This window comes from Astatotilapia calliptera, chromosome 5 (assembly GCF_964374335.1).
Source record: "Astatotilapia calliptera chromosome 5, fAstCal68.1, whole genome shotgun sequence".
NCBI classification, from domain to species: domain Eukaryota; kingdom Metazoa; phylum Chordata; class Actinopteri; order Cichliformes; family Cichlidae; genus Astatotilapia; species Astatotilapia calliptera.
The window spans coordinates 32,289,806-32,314,730 of NC_137426.1; the positions used below are offsets into that span (position 1 = coordinate 32,289,806).

General features: G+C 41.1%; 1 protein-coding gene across 1 annotated transcript in view; it reads right to left on the reverse strand.

Annotated features, from left to right (window-relative positions):
• cntn3b (contactin 3b) overlaps window positions 1-13,731 on the reverse strand; it is a 54,524-nt gene extending 40,793 nt beyond the window's left edge. The window contains exons 1-3 of the mRNA XM_026168919.2: window positions 12,103-13,731; window positions 3,396-3,531; window positions 1,146-1,281 (exon numbers count right to left, since the gene is read on the reverse strand). Coding sequence (XP_026024704.1) covers window positions 1,146-1,281; window positions 3,396-3,450 — 191 coding nt within the window. The 5' untranslated portion in view covers window positions 3,451-3,531; window positions 12,103-13,731. The remainder of the gene's footprint in view (window positions 1-1,145; window positions 1,282-3,395; window positions 3,532-12,102) is intronic.
• Between the last annotated feature and the right edge of the window lie 11,194 nt (window positions 13,732-24,925).

Here is a 24,925-nt window from a genome sequence, read left to right on the forward strand (position 1 = left end):
TGTGGTGCTAGCTAGTAGCGTAAACCTAAGTTGTGGGTGTCTGCCACTACAAATGAGTCCTTTCACATAACACACTGTCATATGAGCCACTGTTCACTTAAAATATTGATTAGAGCAGCTTTAAAATGAGGATACACTCTTGCAGTGAGAATCTGTGTATATCCACTCCTCTAATATTACATGATACCTCTGCTTGCTCAGCTAGAGAACAAACTGCGGATCATCCTGACAACAATGGCATTTCCTACTGCTGCAAAGAGCCCCAAAGAGAAAACCTCTCAAACAACACAAGTGAATGTCAGAAAGGCTTTAAGTTGCGGGTGAGATAATGCAAGTGATGGTTTTGCCTTCATCCCAGCTCAGGTTGCACAACATGTACAGTGATACCCCCCCGCTGCTCTGCCTGAACCATGTTTTCAGTGCACGCACATTATAGGAAATGTAAGCGTTTAACAGAATGTCACTCACAAGGTTACTGCCTCTATCCTCTGCTTGCTGTGCATCTACATGGTGCTGACCAAGCTCTGAAACACAATCTACCGCAAAAAAAACAACACAGCCAGCTGCCATTTTCAAGCCGGGCTCCCTGCACCGCCAGGGAATAGCCACAGAGATATCAAAGGATCTGCAGTGCAAATGAGTCGCTCAAATCTCCTTTTCTCTCCTAATGATTTCTTAAGCCGTGCACCATATTATAAATCGCCAGCTTCATTTCGCACCATGCCTTAAATCTTATCATTAATAAGGTTAACCTCACTCGTATCTTAGGTGTTAGCATATTCATCAACCACAGTGGCGGCTCCATGACTCCAACTCCACATCATAGCTCAGGCCAAAAACAGATAAGCTTTTTTTTTTCAATTAGAAACAGATGCTCAATTAAGCAGTTGCTCTTTGAAGCTTGTCTCCTTGTTGGATGGCACCTTATCTCTCTCTCGAGCATTTATGTCCAGAAAACGTTGTTCTCTAACAAATCGATAGCATCCAACACTATTGGGACTGTCTTTGATTTCTGTGGAAGCAGCAATGAAGGTTCACAAGCAATTAAGCCGGATTGGATTTTCAGCACGCGACGCAGACGTGGAGCACGGAGCAGGTAGACAGCTGAGGCTTGAGGGGAATGGCACTTTGATGTGGTAATTTACCTGTACTGTGGAGGAGGGCTCCCCTCTGCCTCACACGTAATGGTAGCCTGGTGGTCTGGGGAGTTGATTGGTAAAATGAGGTCACTTGGCTCCGTCCTCCATCTTGGCCCTTGAAATATGACATCCTCTGTACAGGCTGTAGAAAGGGGAGAAAGTCTATGGTTGTACAAGCTAGAAAATTTGTCTCTTTGACCTTAAGAGAAAATACTGGAAGAAGCACAATCTCTGTGAGGGCAAATAGTTAATCTTGCAGAAATACAGGAACCTTCTGACACTCAGTGTATATTACTTTTTCAATATACTCTATGCAGTATATTACCTCCTATTCTCTGAGCAGTACCTCACTTTACAAAGAAGAATGCATTAGGACACTCCTCGTGATGTGTTGTGTACATTATTTGCTTATCTTGCTGCAAGGAGAGTAAATCCTACTTACCCATGTTAGGCATTAACAGCTAATGCTGACATATTTGTTATCTGTTCCTCTGTGTGCTACTGCATTTTTCAGATGAGTGTGACACTTGGAATAATGAGGAAAAGAGCAATGGCCGAGGCACTTATGCGAATTCACTCAAGTTCTACACACTAGGCCAGTTTTCCATAAGGCCCTGCTTCATTCTGTCATTTTATCCTTGTGACAAATCATTATATTGTAGCCGGATGTGATTATGCGAGTAAATAAAAATCCTGGAAAATATGTCACCTACTGCTTTGATTGCAATATTTAGCTGGCTAAGAGATTTGTGAGTTCTAGCGAGTCAAACAGAGCTCGCTGACTGATATAACTAAAGTGAGGTGGTTGTTAATTACTTGCCAGGAACAGCTGAATACAGTGCAGGGACTTAAGTTAAGCGCCTAAGTCAACAACAGTTAATGCAGAGAGCCCGTTTTCACATATTCCCCCAGTAATTAACGATGGCTTGGGTATGACTGGGTTGATAAATAAAGCGAGGCGTTGTATTTTCGGAACATCTACGCCATGTTACTCATGCATGTTAATTGAGGCCATAAGGATGCGCTCATCTGCCAGCAGCCAAAAATGAAAGGATGTTGAACACAATCTGGTGCTAAAGCAGAGTCAACAGACGGCCAGTGTAGGCCTAATTAATATCCTACTGGTAACAGATTGTGGCACGTGGCTAGCAGTTCTACATGTGGTTTTAATCGGCGAAAATGTGTCAAGGAATCAAAACAGGTTGAGTAACGAGGCAGGGCGGTGAGTCACGGCTGCTCTCGGCAGTGCTTTGGGAACACAGGGAAGAAGGACTTGGAGAAATCCGGAGGTGAAATTAGGGATGAAAAGCATCACGTTTCAAAACAATTGCTGCCGAATGATCTATCAACAAATGATGGTAGCGTGAGCGAATGCAGGAGTGAATTCATTCATCCCACAGGCTAACAACACAGGTGTGAGTTTATTCCGTGTGGCTGCTTCATTGTCCCAGAACGGAGAACCAAGACAGCACCTCGCTTCACATGTCATTAATGATTGTTATCGGCCGCAGCGACTGCCGAGACGCTCCCGGTGCGTGATGACAACACCGAATAAGAACTAGCACCTACAGGCCCTGTTAAAAAAACTCGTCCGCTAGCAAGGTGAGGCTGCTTGGATTTCGCTCCTTTGGGTGCAGGGCTGTGAATTACCCATGAGCCAATTTGAATAACATTCATTGGGATTTACAATGTCATTTGAACAAGGGTTGACATTCTGAGTCTCTGTGCTTCTGCTGTAGAATCCCAGGTGGCTGCACAAGGGCAGAATGAGGCGCGGTGGCAAGTAGATTGTGCTAAAATGTGAGTCTGGATTCACTGTATTGGATCCTGATAATGATCGGGACAGGCCATAAACAGGAATAGGATTGGACTCCCAGATGTCCCTGACGGGGTAGTGAAAACGTGCAGTGGGCACACCGCTCTAGGGAATGGTGAAGGACATCATGCTGGAACACTGTACATATAATGACTGTGGTTTAATTAGTGTAACCTTTTTTTGGTCAGAAGATTTTTCTAAGGTTACTTGCAAATGCTCAGCTATTTCCTCTTAGTGAGACTAAAGTATATCCACATTTTATTTTAAAAAAAAACACTGCTGTGAGAATGTAAAAAAAAAAAAAAAATGCAAAAAGAACATAAGAAGACTGTACTTTAATGCACACACAATGAGTCTTTCTCAGGAGAGGTTTTGTGGTGACATAAACCATAACAACATGTGCAGTGAGACTCAGATACAATACGTGTAAAATACCTTACCTGCAAGGCATCCGGTGATTGATAGCAGAACAATTTGTTTCCATGGTAGCATCATCTTTAGTTGCCGAGGGCTAAGTAGACTCTCATCCAATTGCTTGTGAATGGAATGCTCTCGCTTGAATACAAGAGTTTTAATCTGAAGGGAAAGTAATAATGGATGTGATTAAAATATGACATTTTGATCCAAATACGACAAGCATTCAACAGCAAAAAAACCAAAAAACCAAAAAGAAAACACGATTACATCACTGCTAACTTCCATAATTGGTTCCTATTATTTTTGAGTTACTCACTGTAAAGTGAATGTTGAGGAAGTGAGGAAATGCAGCAGCAGACAAAAACCTGAGGATACAACCCAGCTGTGAGAGGGTTTTTTTTTCTCTCTCAGGTGGCGCAGAAGAAGAAGAAGAAGAAGAAGAAGAGAAACAGCTGCTAAATGGGCATGTTTTCTTTTACTGTGCGTGTTTCTCATCCCGCCTAACAAGCTCAATTCTGCTGCTTTAAAGAGAAGTGAGGAAGGAAATGATTGACCTCAAAAGACACATCTCTCTCCCAATTTGACTATTAATAGGAGCTGGCAGACTGTGTACCAGCACTCCACAAAATGCTATTTCGTACTTTAACAAAGACTTTGGTGGCCGACTGAATGTAAGCAAAGTGACTGTTTTCATTTCTGTATACATAAATCAAATTTCCTTCGATCAACAAGAAAAACATGAGAAATACATGAGTGCCACACACTGAAACTGTGAAAACAAGACTGACAGTAGAGGACAGACGTGTGCCATCCTATTGCCTTACCCTAACTAGATGCTTAATAATTGATAAGTCTGTGAAGGTTCTCAGTCATCCAGGTCATCGTAGTCAAAGGAGCTTGCAAAGAAAAGCGTCTGGACTTCTTTAAGTTGCTTGAAGACGTTTCACCTCTCATCTGAGAAGCTTCTTCAGTTCTAAGGTCAAATGGTGGAGAGTCCCAGATATAAACCTAGTGGGAGTAACCCCCCACAGAGGGACAACAGGACCCCCTGATGATCCTCTAATCGCCTGAGCCAAGGTGTGAAACTGGGTGTGGGTCCCAATCAGCCAGAGTTTCGAGTGTGTTCATTGTGAAACCTGGCCCCACCTTATCATGCGAATTCCTGAGGTCAGATGGCCCAGGATGTGAGTGGGCGTTAAGGCGTCTGGGAAGGGATCTCAAAACTGGATTATAGATGGCAGACAGTTGGTGTCGTAAACCACCGCCTCTGTTCAAAGATGGTCGCTCACAGTGGACATAAATGGCTTCTTTCACTCCTCTTTCAAACCATCTGTCCAAAATGTGAACATTGGCATCCTCGAAAGAGTGTCCTTTATCCTTAAGATGCAGATGGACTGCTGAGTCTTGTCCTGTGGAGGTGGCTCTTCTGTGTTGTGCCATGCGCTTGTGAAGTGGCTGTTTGGTCTCTCTAATGTAGAGGTCTGGGCACTCCTCGCTGCACTGTACAGCATACACCACATTGTTAAGTTTGTGTTTTGGCGTTTTGTCTTTTGGGTGAACCAGTTTTTGTCTGAGCGTGTTGCTGGGTCTGAAATGCACTGGGATGTCATGCTTGGAGAAAACTCTCCTGAGTTTCTCTGATACACCGGCTACATAGGGGATGACAATGTTGTTGCGTCTGTCCTTCTTATCCTCCCTCGCTGGTGTCTGGTCTTCTTTTCTGTGCCTCTTTGCTGACTTTAAGAACGCCCATTTAGGATAGCCGCACGTTTTGAGTGCTTCCTTTACATGTGTGTGTTCCTTCTTTTTTCCTTCAGGCTTAGAGGGAACATGTTCTGCCCGGTGGTGTAGGGTCCTAATTACTCCAACTCAGCAGTCCATCTGCATCTTAAGGATAAAGGACACTCTTTCGAGGATGCCAATGTTCACATTTTGGACAGAGAGGACAGATGGTTTGAAAGAGGAGTGAAAGAAGCCATCTATGTCCACTGTGAGTGACCATCTTTGAACAGAGGCGGGGGTTTACGACACCAACTGTCTGCCATCTAAAATCCAGTTTTGAGATCCCTTCCCAGACGCCTTAACGCCCACTCACATCCTGGGCCATCTGACCTCAGGAATTCGCATGATAAGGTGGGGCCAGGTTTCACAATGAACACACTCGAAACTCTGGCTGATTGGGACCCACACCCAGTTTCACACCTTGGCTCAGGCGATTAGAGGATCATCAGGGGGTCCTTTTGTCCCTCTGTGGGGGGTTACTCCCACTAGGTTTATATCTGGGACTCTCCACCATTTGACCTTAGAACTGAAGAAGCTTCTCGGATGAGAGGTGAAACGTCTTCAAGCAACTTAAAGAAGTCCAGACGCTTTTCTTTGCAAGCTCCTTTGAATAATTGATAAGCCAACATTTTGTCTTGTAGATGTGTGATGTCTGGAGTTACTATGGAATAGCAATTAATAACATTAGTTAGTTAGGTAGACTTAATTAGTTAGTCAGTAAGGCTTGTTCATTTCTTGGGCTTGTATTGATTTTTAATGGTATTCACACTTCGGTTTACCTTTTAGTTGCCTGCTTAGCAACTCTACTTGTGATGTTCAGTTTTTAGGGGCTTAAAAAAATCTATGGGCAGGACATAATGATATTAAACTCAGTAAGGTACACTTCTCTCTACAGCGAGTGAGCTTTTTGTCACAGCTATGTGCTGTTTAGATGAGAGGAGAGAAACACCCTTCAACCATGTTATTTGTTGATGTTGTGTAATTTGTCCACCAGAGGGCAGTCTGCAACTTCCATATTGGCAACTTGCTTGTTTGTTGAAAATGCTCATAAAAAATAAATAAATACAAAAAGAGCAATCGGTGACTTCTTGTAACAATAAAATAAGTTGTTTTTTTATAACCCTCAAATAGCTACACATATTAAATGTTAAATAAATCTGTTCAGGTTCTGTGCCCCTGAGCAAAAAAAAGTTATCAGCCAATTTTTCAGATTTTTACTTTTATATCACCAATATCTGTAGCAATATCTGTCTTTAGAATCCTGTATGGTAGGGCTCAAGAAATCACAGCAGAGGCATTTTATTAAACTTGTTTGTGTTCTGATTTTGTTAACGTTACAATTCTCTATAATCCAGTGACGATCTCAGCCCTGAAATCAAAGCTTTTAATAACTGCTGTAATAAAAATGTGGAGCCCCTCAAAAAGGCATTAAGGACAGTCCTTGTGTATTTTAAGGAGTAACAGGCACAAGGAAATTATTCACAAAAAAAAAAAAAGTTTAAAGAGAGCCTGATGCTTGTTTGGTGTTAAAAGTGTGTATTTTTCTCCATTATGGGGAATGCAGGATCCTTCTGGAGAGTGACCCATACGAGGGACTAAAATATCTCAGCCTCTCATGCACCAGTTGTGACCATTCTTTTTTAAAACCTTCCCCTTCCGAGACCGCCAACTTTGTGGAAGCATGAAACAGATTTACTAAGCAGGGCAAATTAGCGTGAGGCCACAGTTGGAAAAAAACTGCCCACGGGAGCGGAAAGCTCTGCAGGTGATCTACTAACAATGCGTCCTTTTATGGATACACGCGTAGCCCGTTCTTTACAATAATGCAATCTAGAGCAAAGGGCCCGCAAACAAGCAGAGCGGAGGTGGGTGTGAGCAAACTAGTAACTACACAGGCCCAGCTTGTTACTTGTAATCTGAAAACATAATATAGGGTTTGCGTTTTTCCCCAGAAAAAAGCAAGACAGTGAAGCAGTGGGAGGTTGGAGGTGTTGTTGAAGAAATGAAAGAATTTCACTAAAATGCTTCACTCTGCATTGTCCAGCTTGGTTGCAAAAAGGACTGGAAATGGCATTGGGGGCGAGGAAAAGGACGCACGGGGAAAGACGTGTTCAACTGCAAAAGTACATGGAAGGACCTCGCTAAATCTTGATTATCAGGGGGTCTTTTTTCCAGAAGCAACATGATTGATCTGGGAGAAACATCCTGCTCCGTCCATGGTGCTGAAGTGTGAAAAATACAGTCTGAATGTGACTAAGTTGAGGATTTTGCATTTTTACAGTGTGTGGCATGACATTAAAAGCTCAACACTTAGGAGAAACTAAGACTTCACTGCCTGACTTTTTCTAAAGAAGATTTGACGCAGTGGGTACAGCACAACTTCTTCTAGCTGGAGGTTCCAGGTCATCTTTGATTTACTCCAGCAGATGAATAATAACGTGCCCTACTGGAATCGATATGCTCCGATAACACCTCTTCTGGCGTTCAGCTTTGTTTTCAGTGGCTTTCAGTTTCCTCCAAGCATAATGCAGATATGTCCAGCACAAAATGAGGCAAGACATGGGATTTTTTTTCAGTGTGAGATAATGCAGCAATTAGCAATAAACTTCAAACTCCAACAAATAGACAGAAAATAAGGACAGAAAAAAAATGAAAAGGCTGCTTTTTTCCATTTATTGCCCTCTTTTATTAACTCTCCATGGTTGTTTTTTGTAATGCCAGAAGAGAGCTTTCACTGGAACAAACAGTATATCTGGCCCTTTATTGCTTATTTCCCCTTCTTAATATCGCTGGATGGATTAGGTCATTGCTGGTAACTCACTCAGTGGGACTGCTTTATGGACTTTTCATCAGATTCACATTTAACTCTCTTAATTAGCCAAAAGTGGACATTCCAGTCTTTATATCACAGCATCTACCGTGATAAGAAGCCGTTCTGTGGTGGAACATTTTATTCGCCTCCTTTGCTTTACGTGGTGCTGAAGTGACGTTCTGCCTTATCTAGTAATCGATGATGTTAGGGGCCATTAAAACTTTTCATATGTGCTGGTGGAATGGAGAGCTGTAATTGTAGTATCAGTGACACGGGAGGGGCTTTGCTCAAGCGCTGACCTACATCACAGTGAGAGGAAAGTGATACGCCTCTCAGGATTAAGAATTCAACCCAACCCCTCTTCCTTATAACACAACCCTGTTGTGTGGATTAACCCTAGGCTATCTTTGGAAATTTTTTGAAACAGACCTAAATACTAACCGCTCACTTGATCTATCAGCTACAGGCTTGTGGCTGGGGTTTGATGTGAAAGGCATGGCAACATAATCTTATAGAGGAGTGTGCTGCACAGTCAAATTTACAGACAGGACAAAATAATGCCATTTGCCTGATCACAACTTTATGTCCAGAGCTGGCTTAGCTCGACTGTGCCGGTGCCAGTAATTGTTCGCGGTTTGCTGTAATTGCAAGCGCAGCCAGATCCAGAGTGGATTTCCTTGGTGTCTTTCAAAATTTAAGGGGGCGTTTTGCCACTCTAAAACCCCATCACATTGGATTATACGCTTCGAGATTCTACTGGAGCAAAAAAAAAAAAAGAAAAGAAAAGAAAGTGTGTGCTGCATTTTTCAGTTCGAATGTAGTATTAGCAGCCAGTTGAGGATTCAAGCTCATCATCCCAGCAAACTTCAACATCCTGAGAGAAAAATCTCCCAGTAAAGATGTTCTGGTTTGTGATCAGCACATGGCAGAGTGTCTGCTCAAGTACAGGATAGCTGTCCTTGAGCGGCTTCATTCTGAAACCTTTATAAACCTGCAATAACATTCTCATCCTGGAGTATTTTGTGAATTTGATTCACAAAAACTTTAAAAAAAAATGTAAAACAGCAAACAGAAGCATGTGTTTCCACAATACCCAGTTTTTCAGTGGCTCTCAGTGCAAAGCTTAAGTGTCTCCCGATGCTCCAATCCTTTGAGTCCTACTAGATTAAAATTGCATAATACCATCCAACGGTTTTCTTATATAAAGGCGATTTTTTAACTCTTTTGACCTTCAGAAAGCGGCACCTGTGTCATTCCTTGCAGAGCTGAATAGCATCTAAAGCTTTAGTAAATCTAGGAGAGAAAGAACACAATAGCGAGGATGCCAAGCAAAGTAAAAATGACTTCTTTGCTTTTGTGGCGGCGAGGTGGCATTTTCTTTCTTCAGCTTTCTCAGCCGAAATGATGGCCAAACGATTGCTCTGCCAAATGTAATGAGGCATCACACTTTCACCTCCACAGAAGCTAAACCTAATGGAAGTCATTGGCTAAACGCATTCCAGAGTAAATGAGATGACTTCTTGGTTAGTGGGGCTGTTGTTTGGCGCATAATTGATAGGAGAGGTGGTTAAAGGCATCCATTTCCCCCCCTGAGGGCAGCATAATTGCAAAAGAATCTAATAAGGGAGGGAAGAAAGGAGAGTTTCTATCACAGCTCAAGGTCTGCATTTAGATCACATGCGATACACAGGAAACGCACAGCAGAGCTATATCAGAACATGCAAAACACCAGCAGCGCAGTGGGGATAGATTCACTACATTATATGATCTATTCATTGTAGTTCTTGTCTTCAGGGCTATCTGCTGCCATCTCCATTAAATCCACTCAGCAGAAGAACCCGGGAAACAAGGATGTGCCACCGGGGGCAGACTCAATCTAAATCCACAGCTGCTCGCCTCTTTTTGCCAGTGAATGAAGAATTCACAATCGACTCTGAATTTACTCTGACTGACTGAGGACCCGAGTAGGCTGAGGGTGGTTTTCTTTTAGAAATTATAGTTCCTCAAAACAAAGAAAAACGAGATGATGTAGAAATAAAAGCAAAGCACAATATCTGCATTTCACAACTTTGCAGCCTGCAGTGAAATACTTGGAAGAAAAATGAAAGAAAACAGAAGCAAAGAAGGGGTAATTGTTTGGTATTGATTGCGCCATAACTCAGCATTAGGCTCTTGGGTGAGTGAGCAGTGCTTCCCATAGCAAATTATGCATTAAAGGTTTCAAATAAAAAGGCATTTTGTGTAATTGCCCCCCCCCCCCCCCCCCAAACCCAAGCCTCAAAAGCTACATTAGCATTCATGAAAGAAGCCCCCCCCCCACACACACACCCCTCCCGCTCCTCCATACACACACGCTCAGATGTTTCCTTGCAGGATAGAAAGAAAAGGCAGCAGCTTCACACATGTGATTGACATGTCACACTGCGAGCGTGTGAATAAAACGCAGCGGTTAGAACTGTGGCTAAGGTCAGGGTTGAATGCTGGAGGACAGCAAAGAGCAAAGCTGGAGGCAGGAGTTCTACTCACGAAAGATCACTTAAGTGAAAAGCAGAGGCATGAAAGCACTTCACATTCAGTGTTGACTTTTTCACACACAAAAAACAACAAAAAAATTCACATTCAGTTATGACCTCCCCTGACTTTTTCTGTCCTTTACGTGTTTACATATTTGTTAAAATACACATCTGGACAGGATATTTTACAGCTGTGTATTTCCAAGTGAAAAATCACTATTCCCCCCCCACACACACACACACACACATCCCCTCCAATGTTAAACACGGCTGCATGCCTCAGCTGCTGCCTAACACACGGTTGGGGGGGGGGGGGGGGGTGTAAGAGAGTAAGTGCACTTAGAAGAAAGGGGAGCGGCGATCCATTTCTCAGCCAGGCACATCCCCAGACCCTCATCCTAGATACAGCAGCAACCCCCCCCCTTAAAAAAAAACAAAAACCTGACTGGAGGTCAAGGAAGAGGAGCAGGAGACACTCAAGTAGGCTCTTTACATTTTTTCTTATACTATTCAACTCGTTTCACAGCCTTTCCAGAGGTAAAGGAACTGGCTGTAGAATGTAATTGCCACTCTGGTTCAATCAAAAGGGTTTTTGAAAGCAAACGGTGCTACAGCACAAGCTCATCTTTGCACTGCTATCCTGCTATGTGTTATAGAACAATTCGCTGCATGCCTTTCAAAGACACGTCTCACCTCTCATTTGCCTTCTGCTTGTTATTCTCAAAGTTATGCGAAAAGCAGCCATAAATAAACATGAATAGAGGGGAGAACGATTCCAATCCCTGCTGAATGGTAGGATACTTTGAAGATGCAGAGCCGGCTGCATTTTCTGTTCACTATTCTGTCCGATTGCAGTCTGAGTGGGAAGAAAGGGAATACTTGTGTGCAGACCACCGATGGGCAAATATTTGGATTTGCATGAAAAAAAAAGAAGAAAACAAGATTAAAAGAGAGAGGATGGAGTCGCGTTATTAAAGATCATTTCTCTAATAACTATCCCCCGTGTGGCACAACTATCATGAGTATGCAAAATTTTAGAGAAAAGGGTAAAAATCATCGAAATGTTATAATTTAAGAGGGCATGGAGGCACAACTCAGCAGCACAGAAAAATAAAAAAGCAACTATTTTAAATAATAGGTCAATGCTCTTTCCCCCCTTCCTCCGCCTGGAGATGGATATCATCGCCTTTAACAAGTTCGAAAGAGGCTTTTCTCCAGGCGGACGGTCCTGATGCTGTTTCTCTCTGTGTGACTGAGCAGAGCGGCACCATATGGACTTTGTCTAAAGATGAGGGAAATGAGCCCCAGCGGTACAAATCCCAGTAGGACCATCCAACCCATTTGAGGCTCATCTAGAAACGCAATCATCAGCATCGTGCACGTGTGCCTACTATCAGCACGCACACATTTGGCGTCTGTGCCCTTTGCACAAATTTAGACAACGGCATCTCGCCAGAGGAAAGAGAGCTTTTAAGCTCTATCCTTCCAACTTATGTTTGTTTCTATTTTTGTCATGTTTGCAAAACCAAAACTTAGCAGAACACAGTTCACGGTATGTGCATGCACATAAATTTAGGGCGACAACACGCACGTATGCAGTGATGCTCTCCAAGGATCACTTACTTGTCCTAGGATGCAGATTTTTTCCTCTTCATTAAACTGCTGTGATTGTAATCCCACTATCCGTCAGACGCGTTGTTTCACACACGTTATTTCATTTTCTTTATTTTCCTTTTTTTCACAGTAACTCCTGTCCTCTTAAAAAGCAAGAACAAAAAAGAGAGGATGCCCTCTGCTCCAGCAGTGTTTGCGCTCTGCACTTAATTCTGCTCGCTTGGAAGGGACTAACAGTAAGCTGTGCTCTCGGTAAATTCCCACAATCATAAGTACATTTGCCGGCCGAGGACGATACGCGCCGAGCCGAGAGTGTTCCGCGACCTCCTCCAACTGCACTTCCACAAGATGCTGCCAAGAAGCACAGAGGACAGCGCTGCCTCTGAGCGGAGACTCTCACATTGTGCGCATACACGGCTTCTGCTCTCTTTGTGCGCAGGAAGAAGCGCCCACTGGTGACGCGTGAAAACACCCATCGATGCACGGTAATGCGCCACCAACCTATGGGCAGCTGACATAAATGCACGTTTTATATGTTTATTGTTCAAATTAAGGTAATTTAAGTGCAAAAATAAAATAAATACATTGAAAAAAGAAAAAGATCGAAACCACAGGGTTGGTCGGTTTTAAAAAGAAGAAGCACTCAGAAACAAACGCCGCGTAAAACATCTAAATATGTTTTTAGTAACGTAATGTCTAGAATGTAGCGTGCAAAAAACTTTTATGATAAACCCATGCCTGGGCTTGAAGGCGGGTAAATGTGATCTTCTGATTAACGGAAAGTAGGAAAGAATCGATGTGTTTCTGGTCACTGAACTCACCACCAGAAACCTCGATGTGTTTACGAGGAAAATGCATCAAGTAAAAAATACACTTTTTGTGCGTTTGTTTTTTGTGCCCATGTATCACCATAAAACCTTATAAAGATTCTAGCTCACTGTACTGAGAAGCACAGCAACAACAAACGTGTGTGTGTGTGTGTGTGTGTGTGTTTGTGTGTGTATGCAGGACCACACACACAGGTGCTTTAGAGGCTCTTGGTTTATAAATATGATGTTGCCTACTTTGTGTTTCATTGTTTTCATGATGCAACCATCCGAAATCACTGTGTTTTTGGTGGAGTTTTATTTCCCACAGCTCTTTTTAAAGTGTTTGCAGAAAAAATTCAATCACATGCTCGTTATAAACACACGGGCTAATAATAAAGGCTCATTTTCCCCACTTACGTCTGCGCCTGGCGTATGAACACAGTTAGGTCATCAGTCTGAAAGCTGCACTAATCACTATGTAAAAGCCATCCAATTGCTGTGCGCATGTAAGGGAACCAATGTAGTCACAATAAAAAAAAAACATAAATAAATACAAATTAAAAATTAATTATAACCCAGAAGTGTAGGTGCTTTGGTATTGTTCAGCATTTTTGTCCTCTACGCATTTGTCCTGTCTATTTTCAGCCAAAATATTAGGATAAATCTGCCGTCCACTTCTTGTCCAGCAGCAGGAAGTGGACATTAGCTGATGAGCATAAGAGAAAGAGTGCTAATGGGCAACTGTTTGCAAATATGTGCAGCTTTATAAGACGATTACATACCAGTGCTGTGTCTGTGTTGCTATTATATCTTTGTGCTGGGTCCAGAAAACTGTTTTAAGCAATATTTGGAGGTTAAGTGCAAATAAATAGCAGTAGGATGTCTTGAAAAATTATCACTTATGTTAATCGTTTAATCTATAATGCATATACTTTAAATGGTCCTTTTAATGGGACTAGCTGTTATTAAATATAATGCCACATACTGCATAGACTCTGTAGCACAGACATGTAGGTAGTGTTCACAGGAGTATGCTGAAAGTAGAGGTTAACTACTTGGGTTTACCTGTTGCACAGGATCTGTGGTTGACAAGTTACAAAGATTGTTGGCAATATTTCTCTTGCAATGCCAACTCCTGGATTTGATGTGACTCCAAACACGTTTCAGATTACTTCAGTTGCTTCCCAGCCACACTGTTTTGTTTTGGCATCATTTTTAATGTACCCGAGCTTCTTGGGCCTGTGTTCTCTTCGGGAATGATAACCTCAAAAATACACTCAGGTCACTTCATTAGTTACACAGTGTTACCAGGTTTACTCCCCTTTTTTGTTCAGAATTGCCTTAATTCTTTGTAGAATATATACTAATAGCCCAAAAGGCCACCAGCAAGCATGACACAATCACCAGCAACCTGAACCACTAATATCTCTGGCTCTCTTCCACAGCATGTCTTTTATCCTGTCTTCCTTCTCTCTCTCCAACTGGTCACAGCAGATGGCCCCGCCCCTCCCTGAGCCTAGTTCTGCCGGAGGTTTCTTCCTGTTAAAAGGGAGTTTTTCCTTCCCACTATCACCAAAGTGCTTGATCATAGGGGGTCGTGTGATTGTTGGGTTTTTCTTTGTATGTATTAATGTAGGGTCTACCTCACAATATAAAGTGCCTTGAGGTCACTGTTGTTGTGATTTGGGGTGTATAAATAAAACTGAATTGAATTGAATATACAACAGGAGGGATCCATTCATCCGTTCTCTTCCTCTTCCTTATCAGGGTCGTGGGGGGCTGAAGCTCATCCCAGCTACCGCTGGGTAGGGTACGCCCTGGACAAGTCTTCAGTCTGACACAGGACTATAACAGAGAGACAGACAACCATTTGCACTCAGCTTAACCTAACCCCACTAACTGCATGTCTTTGGACATTGGGAAGAAGCCAGTGTACCCAGAGAGAACCCACACAAACACGGAGAAAACATGCAAACTCATCAGACCAGGCAATGCTTGCTTCTGCCGTCCAGTTCTGATGAGCCATGCAAATCATAGCCTGAGTTTCCTGTTCTTAGCTGACAGGACTGGCACCTGGTATGTTCTTCTGCTACTGTAGCTCATGTGCTTCAAGGTACCTTGGCATCTTGGTTGTAACAAGTAGTTATATGAGTTACTGCTGCATTTCTATTAGCTCAAAGCAGTCTGACCTTTTCTCCCCCCTTACATCAACAAAGCATTTCCACCCATGCAACTGCAGCTCACTGGATATCTTCTTGTTGTTGAACGATTTTCTGTAAATTCTAAAGATGATCGTGTGGAGAAATTCCAGTAGATCAGCAGTTTCTGAAATAAACCATCATACGGAATGAAAGTGACTAGCAGATTAGATATTTGCGCTCACAAGCGGTACTTGTGACAGCTGCACCTAAATAAGTGGCTGCTGAGTATATACATGGGTTACATAGGTTTGTGTGAGGTTGGTTAATGAGATTATAACTGGAAACTGCTTAGATCTGCCACCATCTTTAAATTATGGATTAGGAGAGAAGGCATTTACATTCTACTTTTCAATTTCGCGCTAGGCTGCAATATACTCCAACACCAAGCCTTAAGTGAGGCTGTTTTTCCACCAACCAGAATGTGTTTTAGTGCTGCTGAGCTGGGATCTGCCAACAGGACGTCATAGGGAGTCAGATGGTGATGGCCTTTGCACACCTGGATACCTCCATTTGCTTACATATCTCCTCCTCCTATAGTCAGTATTTCCAGAGCAAGAAACCTTGTTCCAGGCTGCTATGGTGGCCCCTCCCTTGCTGCACTCAGTCCACAGTGTCCTTGTCCTTGAGTGGAGGCTTTGACTGCTTGGTTGCCTCTCCAAGTACTTGGCATGAGGGACAGCTTAAGTAAAATCAGATCACTTGCTTCTGTTAGCTTCAGCTCTAGTCTTACTCAGGCAAATTTGAACTCCACTGAGAGTTAAAATTTGGAAGTGTGTATCTTTTGAACTTAGGTGCCTGACCAGCAAACACTTCTTTAATATGAACCAATTAGTCTCTCGGTTTTCATCTGTGAAATCAGAGCTTCACAATGCTCGTGATGGTTTAGTGGCCACGAGGTCACTTGTGTTGCAAATTACAAACAATAGAGCCTCATCTTGCCAGGGTTACTGCTCGTGTTTTTTTAACCAATGCACTAATTTCAAACTGAAGTTCTTCACGGGCTTCTCAGACAGTACGAATTATGTTGTTGTCGGTGTCAGAGTACAAGTGCACACAAATTAGCAGTCTGCCACTGATTTCTGCTTACACTGAGACACTGACTGAAAATGAAGCATTACAGCAGCGATTCAGGCTTTTAATGCAACAGGGCTGAAAACAGTCAGTGAAATTAAAAATGCAAGGCTCATCATTGTGAAATATCGATAAACTTTAATCGTATAAGCCACTTTAACCAATAGATTTTATAAGTCTTTCATCAGCAGCTGTGGAATGGATATCTCATTTACTTTATAAGCTGTGCTAGTGATTCACTTTTAAGTGAAGGATGCCTTGAAGATGCAGTTGCTTAAAATAAATAAAAATAGGTAAAAACCTGCAGACATTCAGCTTCATGTTTTATCAACTGTCACTCACACTAAATACATTTTCCTGTCCCTGCATGGGTAATTGCTGTTAGTTTTATCTGATGCAAACCATTTGATTGACTTAAATATTAAAATGATAGAGATATGAATTTTTAATGTTTATGGTCATAGGAGAAATCCAGGGGCTTCGGGGAGACTAATGGAAAAAACAGAGGTGGGGAGATTCCATTAATTAAGGTCATTTGGGGTCTGATTGGTTGAGGAGAGGTGTACCGTAGTGGGGGTTTGTGTTTGGGAAAATGACAGATCAAGGTCTGCAGAGATATGAGGCTATCACATACACTCCATCCACCTTCATCTACAAGTAAGTGAGGTGGCAAAATGAGTGATGACACCATTCTGTATTCTGCATGCACAAGCATCTGTTTCAGAGAGCACAAGTCCTGCTCGATTGCCTGTAGACCAACCATGGCTGGAGACCCTTTGAAGTTTCCCATCTCCAACCATCTCTTGAAAGAAGTCAAAAGAAATTTTTGGTGGCACTTCATGATATAGGCTGAAAATTAAAGTGCAATTTCACAACTTTTATCGTGAAATTTTCTAAAACTAGGCCAAAATTTTCAGTATCTACCCCGACATTCAGTAGAACAAAGGAGAAACAGATGCAAGTTTGAATAATAAGAACAAAAAAATTCTACTCTCAGTAATTTTAGTTGATGAGTAAATTTTGGGTAGTTTAGAGAAAATAACTTCTGCTCTATGTAATGTTGTAAGTGCACAGTAATTTTAAGAGTGTGCTCTGTGCACACATTGTTATTACAAATTATTTTGGTGCACATGGTAAAATATACACTGTTCAACGGCATTCATATTTTGGTTTACAAGAAAAAAAAATACTATCAAAAATTGATGGAACCAAGTCAAATTTTTCCTGTTTAGATGAAGACAAAAGCAGGAATAAGGAAGGAAGAGGAAGATTCTTCTCCCTTCAATTTTCTGCTTTTGCAGTAATTTCTTTAAAAAATTGATGTGAGTTTCCAAATACAGTTATTATTGCATCTTTCTGCAAGATTAGATATAGAGAGTTATTTAAAACAAAGAGCCAAGCATCAAAGTTTGCAGTGTTGCTGTGCTGTATAAGCAGTGCTTTTTACTTGATAAAGAATGTTGACTGCGATGAGCTTGTGGTTAGAATGGGTCAAAACTGGGAGTTGGTTTAAAAAATACAGATAAGTAGAAAATCATACTACTTCTTCTTCTTCTTCTTCTTCTTCTTCTTCTTCTTCTTCTTCTTCTTCTTCTTTTTTAGCAAATTCAAATATTATAAATTTAAAAGTACAACAATATTAGGTTGATCATGCATGTTGTCTGAACATGTGGGAAACTACAAACTCTTGAAGGTAAAAGGCAAAGCCAGTTTGCCGACTCTAAAGCAAGAGTGCAACCTTAACATACCTCAAAGGTTTTATTTGTATGGCATTGAGAATGACAATGGATTGGGAAAACTGGTCAGGTAGCTCAGGAGTACGACTCTGGGAGGGAAGAGTCGAGGATTAGTCCATGGCAGAAACTGATTGTTTGAAGAGCAAGTGTTGTTACTTGATGAGAATGAGATGAACAGCAGGAGGAGCCAACGGTCAGGTACCCCCGGAGAGTGGCGAGTGGACAGACAGGAGTGACTAACAAACAGGAGTTCTCTCAGGAGTTAGCATAGCAAAAACGCAGGAAAATACAGGTGGCAAGAAGGAATTTGATTACTGCTTTACTACTGATGACAATCCAGTCCAGACCGGATGTTGGAGCTGGTGCTTAAATTTAGATGGGTGACAACTCTGATGAGAAACAGATGCGATGACTGAAGAGCGGGAACAGAAGAATGCATGTGAAACTAAATTAAAAAAACAAAACAATATATTTCTCATAATGTATTTAGCAACATAATTGTTAGAAGATTTATGCCAACTACAGCCATATAAATTAATCATAGATTAATCCTCTTCTTCAGTCGCCATAGTGCCTCCAACTCACCCTATTCCCAGCATCTTCCTCCACCAAAAGTCTGCATGTCCTCCATCACCACATCCGTGGATCTTCTCTGTGGTCTTCTTCTTTTCCTCCTGACTGGCAGCTCTGTATTCAACATCCTCTGTCAAGTATATCCATTATCCCTCCTCTACACATGTCTCAACCATCGGTGTCTTACCTCTCTAAATTGGTCTGCAAACTGTTCAACCTCATGTTTAATCCTGTCATTTCTGGTCACTCCCAATAAAAGTTTTTGTATCTTCAGCTCTGCCACTTCCAGCTTGGCCATCTGTCTTTTTTTCACTCTTGCTGCTATCCTTCTCCCACAAATCACCCATGGCACTTGTCTCCACCCACTCCACCGAGCCTGCTCTTTCTTCTCTTGTGCATTGTCTGTTGCATTGAATGGTTAATCCCAGGTACTCTCTCATTCACACACATGTATTTTGTGTTGCTTGTTCTCTCCAAAGCCCCCCCACTCTCTTCTGCCTGCCCCCCACTCTTGCTACAGATCACAATGTCGTCTGTAAACATCACAGTCCATGGAGACTCTTGCCTGACCTCATCTGCCAGCCTGTCACTACTGCAAACAAGGACCCCGGATCGATCCCTGATGTAATCCCACCCTCTCCTTCAACCCATCTGTCTCTCCTACTGCACACCTCACCACTGTCTCGCTGTCCTGCACCACCCTCACATACTTTTCAGACACTCCTGACTTCATCATGCAGTACCAAAGTTCCTCTCTTGGCTTTCTAAGGATCCATGAAGGCACAGTGAAGTTTTGTTGAGCTTTTCTGTATATTTCCATCAGCACTCTCAAAGCAAGCATCTGCAGTACCATACTGCTACTCACTGCTCATCACCTCTCTTCTGTGTGTGGTTCATAAACTTGATCCCCATGTAGTCACCATAGCTCTACACATCACCCTTGTTGTTGAAAGTTGATACCAGTAAACTTCTTCTCGTTCCTCAGACATTGTCACGGACTGTAGTAGGACTCAGGCGCAGAGCAGAGTGCAAGGAGTGCAATGCAAGGAACAACGTTTATTTACAAAGTCACCAGGTGCAGATATATACAGTGGGGGAATAGCGGGGGCTCATAAAGGAAAGTCCGGGGAGGGAATCACATTCACTCTCGCTACTCTCTTCACAAAGGTTCAAACATCGGGTCGGTCACGGGTGGGTTACGCTAATGCAGAAATCACAGGGAAAATTCACAGAGCTAGAGATACACAAAGCTGAGGTTCACTAACGTGTCTCGCACAATCATTCACTTCAAGGTCTTTCAAGGTCCCTTTTCAAGCTTTTCCAGCACCCCCCCCCGCCAAAAAAAAGAAAAAGAAAAAGGAATGCATGTTTTAATTCGCATCACCTCAGTAAGACCATGTGAAAATGAAAACAAACCATCCTAGGTGAACTTAAACACCTTTGTTCCCCTTTTGTTAAGACATAGAAAAACGAACCACACAAAAATACTGCAAAAGGAAACGATTGCCTTATATACATAGTGTATAAACTCAAAGTGCACATTTCACTTAAAAATTAAGATGTGACAATGTGAACAAATCAACTTGTTAGAGATATTCTTCTCCTGTTGAAAAACAAACAAACAAAAAAAAAAGAAACAAGTCTTCTCATCAGAAATTGATGCTTTTTTCCTGTGTGACAAAAAATAGGAGACAGATGTTTGTTTGTTTTTTAAGTTAATTCCCAATAAAACTGTTTTATTGCTAACTACATTGCTGTCTGTATTATTGCTGAAGTCTTAAATGATCACTTTTAAAGTGTTTGTGCTAATAACATCATGTACAGTCAGACTGCAGAACAGCACTGACTGGGAACTTTGAACAGATCACATAGTTCAATTCAACATATAAGACTAAGAATGCACAAGCATCTACTTAAAATCTATTGACTTTATCATCTGTGATATTATTATGTACAAATCCAATGTATTTTGTTTATCTCCCTTAAATAAACGGGCAGCCTTAAAGTGTGAAATATTCATATACAAATACACATATAAATGTGTGTACTGCTCCACAGGCCTCAGTGTGAGCTTGAAGACATTTATAATGTTTAAGTAGTTTAATTTGCAGGTGCTGACGATAAACACATTTTGAATGAAAGCCAGGGAGCTTTGGTAGCACTTTGGTAGCACAGAAACAAGTGGCTATTCTTTGTGACCAAAGCCTTTTCCTTTGCCATCTCTCTCTTTGCAGTACACCTAGTTCCTGGTACCCGTCTTTACTCTTCATCTCCCCGACTAGTCCCCATTTTCTTTGCCGACCTCTTCCTTTGAATGCTTCCTCATTCCACAATCAAGTCTCCTTGTCCTCTTTCCTCAGTCCAGAGGATACACCAAACCCCTTCTTGGCAGTTTCCCTGCCACTTTAGCTGTACTTTCCCAGTCATCTTCTCACCTAGATCCCGTTTAATCTCCTTCCTGAACTCTGCGCAGCATTCTTCCTTCTTCAACTTCCACCTTTAATTCTTGCCTTCGTTTCCTTCCTGCAGACTACCATACGATGCTCTCTAGCTACAACCTTGCAGTCTTGTATCTCTTTCAGTCTGCACCTTCTACACCTGCATGCACCTTTCTCTTATACATCCCCCTATGTTCCTCTCTCTTGCTTATGTAGGTGTTAACCACAGCCATTTCCATATATTGATTTCCATATATTTTTTCCTTAAATCCACAAACATATACCTTATTCTCTCTTTAAGTCCATACCTAACAACCTCACCTCCCTTCCCTTCCCCTACAGTCCATTGAAGTCTACTCCAATCACCACGCTCTCCCCTCTCGGGAATCTTTTTACCACTTCATCCAAATCTTTCTCTTCTAACTGACAACAACCTGTGGGACACACTCACTGACAACATTCATCATCAGCCCTTCAATTTCAAGCTTCAAACTCACATCCCTGTCTGACGCCGTCTCCATCTCCACAACACTGTTCACATACTCATCCTTCAAAAACATTGCTGTTGTTGTGAGTGTTCAAGATAAAACAAACAAAAATACCCCAAACAAAAACAACTTGTCAAATAAATGAAGCCGTAGTCCAAATTTATTTTCATTTCTTGATGGATTAAGGGATTATTTCATGCTCCTGCTGTTCTTTTTTGTTATAACGCTAATTAGCGAAGATATTTTGTTAAAGCAGTTATTTGTCAAGAAATCCACACAGCCGTGTCTGTTTAAAGTTTTTTTCTTTTAATTAAAGGTAACTGAAAACAAACCATCTTGCTTCCATTACTGTAAAACCATATTGGCTTGTGCTCTGTAATGTCACCTTACAAAGGAGGAAAAGGAGAACAGCATTTGTCTTTTTTATATAAGAGTGCAGTTGAACAGTGGATATTCTGCCACGCACACCAAAATAATGTGTAATTACAACATGAAATGGGAGGTGATACAGCCTTTGCCCCTAAAATCACTATAATTACAAAGTGAGATGGGGAAACATTGTGCATTCTTCTAAAATAGCCTGAGGCTGCTCACTACTTAAAATTACTTACAATATAATTAGTGTCGTTGCTCATTTTAAAAGTCTGAAGTTACTGACTACTTGAAAATAACCTTGTCTTTCTTTTAAAACCTCCAGTTATTTCCCAACCCTGACACCCCGATGTGCTGTATTTTTGAACCTAAGAAAGAAATGGTGTCAGGAAATATTAAGAAATAGTATTTTATTCTAGAATTTATCATTTTAGAAATGTATAGAAATGTTTTGCTTATTCCTGGTTATATGGTTTGCACTTCTTTTATATATGTGCTCTTAACATTGTTAGGTGTCTCTCTCTTATTTTATTTTATTTTTTACAGAAAATGTACAACCATGAAGTTTCTAAAAAAGATTTCATTCATTGGACAATAGAATTATACATAAAATATGACTCAGTGAGAATATCACATTTTCACATTCAGTTGAAAGCACATTGCATAACTGTACTGTTTGGAGTGTGATTAAAGCAATTACCAAGTTACATTTGAAATCTTTTTAATACCTTGTGAAATGTCATTTAAATCCTGATGGTGTGATGCAAAAACTACAGTCTGCAGTTATTTTTTATTATGCCTTTTCAGTTCCTGACATCCCTCCCACTGTCTCCAAGGGAGTTTTGGCCTCTGCTCACTGATAAGGCAGGTTGTCAGTTAATGCTGTACGCCTGCGCCTTTGCCAGGTAACGTTCAGTTTTTGGTTAGGATAGTTCAGTCAGCTCCGAGTATGGTCAGCCTGAGTTAGGCATGTGCACGAGTAGAGAAAGACGGCCATCATCAGTGGAGCGCTGATACTCTGATTCGCCATGGCAACAGGTAAATAAAGAGAAGAGCCTTCATTTTGGACTGAGGAATATGCATATATGTCATCATGGACCATGATATTTATCTTAAAATATTAAAAGAAAGAAGATATTTATTATTGTTCAAGTAGAGCCATTCTGTCATCATCAAATACAGGGTAAAAAAAATCAATACTTAAAAAAATGTTTTTATTGCTACAGTTTTTTATTTTGTTTGTTTCAGTAATTGTTCAGTAAAAATGTAATCTATTTATGTAGAAACATGACTGTTTCACAGAGAATTTAATTATTTGTCATTACTAGACAAATTATTTTTAATGAGATTCACATGCTTAATAATATTTAAAAAAACAAAACAAACAGGGACCTTTTCAAAGTCTTTAACGAATATAAAGTTTTATTAGCAAAAGCAAACATGTCATAACAAATATCTGGGATTTTGTATATTTTTTTAAATGTTTCAATAAAGCTTTTGGGGGATAGGCCATTTGAAATAAGGAAAACAGATTGTGTTGGAAAAAATAACTACAAAGAGATCCAAACTGATCCAGACAGGAGTTGGGACATGACCAGAGTTGAATTTGATCTGTTTTTTATTTAGTTTAGTTTAGTTTTTTTATTGAATGAATGCCAGGGCAGTAACTGAATAAGATTCAGACCAGTCCAACATATATAAACCTATTGCTACTGTGCATTGCCTAAACTGCCACAGTTCATTCTCGGTTTTATAGTTCACTTTGAAGTTTCTGTTGCAGTGTGATGATGCAGGTATTTGACACATAGTCAGATGCGGGTAACTAACAGGAGTTATCCTAAAAATATAGACCTTCAGAACCCCAAACAGCATCACCTGACACAACATTATTATCTTTATTTATTACACAAAATTTACATTGTTAGTTAAGTAACATTACTAGCTGCATTTTTATATAGATTTCAGTGTCTTCTTTTAATTTGTGAAAATAAGAACGAACTAAAACACAAAAGCTGACAGCATGCTGTTACAGTATGCTGCACACTACAGAGACAGACTGGGGCTTTGGTATGCTCTACAGTTTTCATTTCGGCATTTTGTAAAAGTCTTTATAGAAAAATGTAGGGGGAGCAGAAAGTACTGGTTAATGCTCCACTCACTGCAAAAACTAACTCCGCTGTTGCCTTGTGTCTTTTAATGAATAACTCTTCTCAATCATCCCTCCAATGCTCCAAATTGAGTTCCGGCATGTAATTTTAAAGCACACTATTAGTAATAACAAAAAAAAAAAACAACTTTCCAAAAAAAAAGAGATAACCAAGGAAATATCTCTTCTATCAGGCTTTCTGCTTTCACCACCTAACAGTGACTACTGCAGCCATGCCAGGCCCCAAAATGGCGATTAATATGGGCTTTTTCATATGTAAACTTTGAACCTTTGAACCAGTGAGCCTTCACAGTTTTTCATTTGAATTGTCACTATTCTATATTAGCTTTTGTGTGACAGACATAATGTTTATTAATTCAGAATGTTGGACCATGTTCTGATGAATCTGCAGGCGCTGCTGCTAGTAAGGAGAAATGCTGCATGTCACACAGTACACACGTCACTAGCATATAATATCTGTGTGCACTATAGGCAAGTCCAAAAAATAACTGAAGGTTACACTACGGGAAAATAAATGTTTTAAATTACTCCAATTGAGGATTCTTCTAAAAACTGGGGTCGACTGGGGCTGATGCACTAAATTAGGGATTCTCCAAGAAGCCATATGTTGGTATAAATATATGCAAATTAGTGTTATAAAATTCTTAAAAAGAGGTCAGAAGGCTGGGAATCATCAAGCAGCTCCTCTATGAACATAACATTGAGTCTAATGCTGCTGTGCTCCCCTGACCCCCGAGCAGGGAGTGCACATGGAAAGAAAATGTATAATTTTGAAGGTCTCCTGGTGCTTTGCACATTCTCGCTGTTTTGATACTTAACAATGACCTTCTGAATGGGCACCACGAGGAAAGAAACTGGAAAGATAAAAAACAAGGGAAAAGTTATGAGAAAGATGAAAATTACCTGAAGGTGTCCACTTCTTCCCAGAGACATATACAGCTTTGACTGAGAGAAGGCTTTTTTTTCTTTCAAGCTCC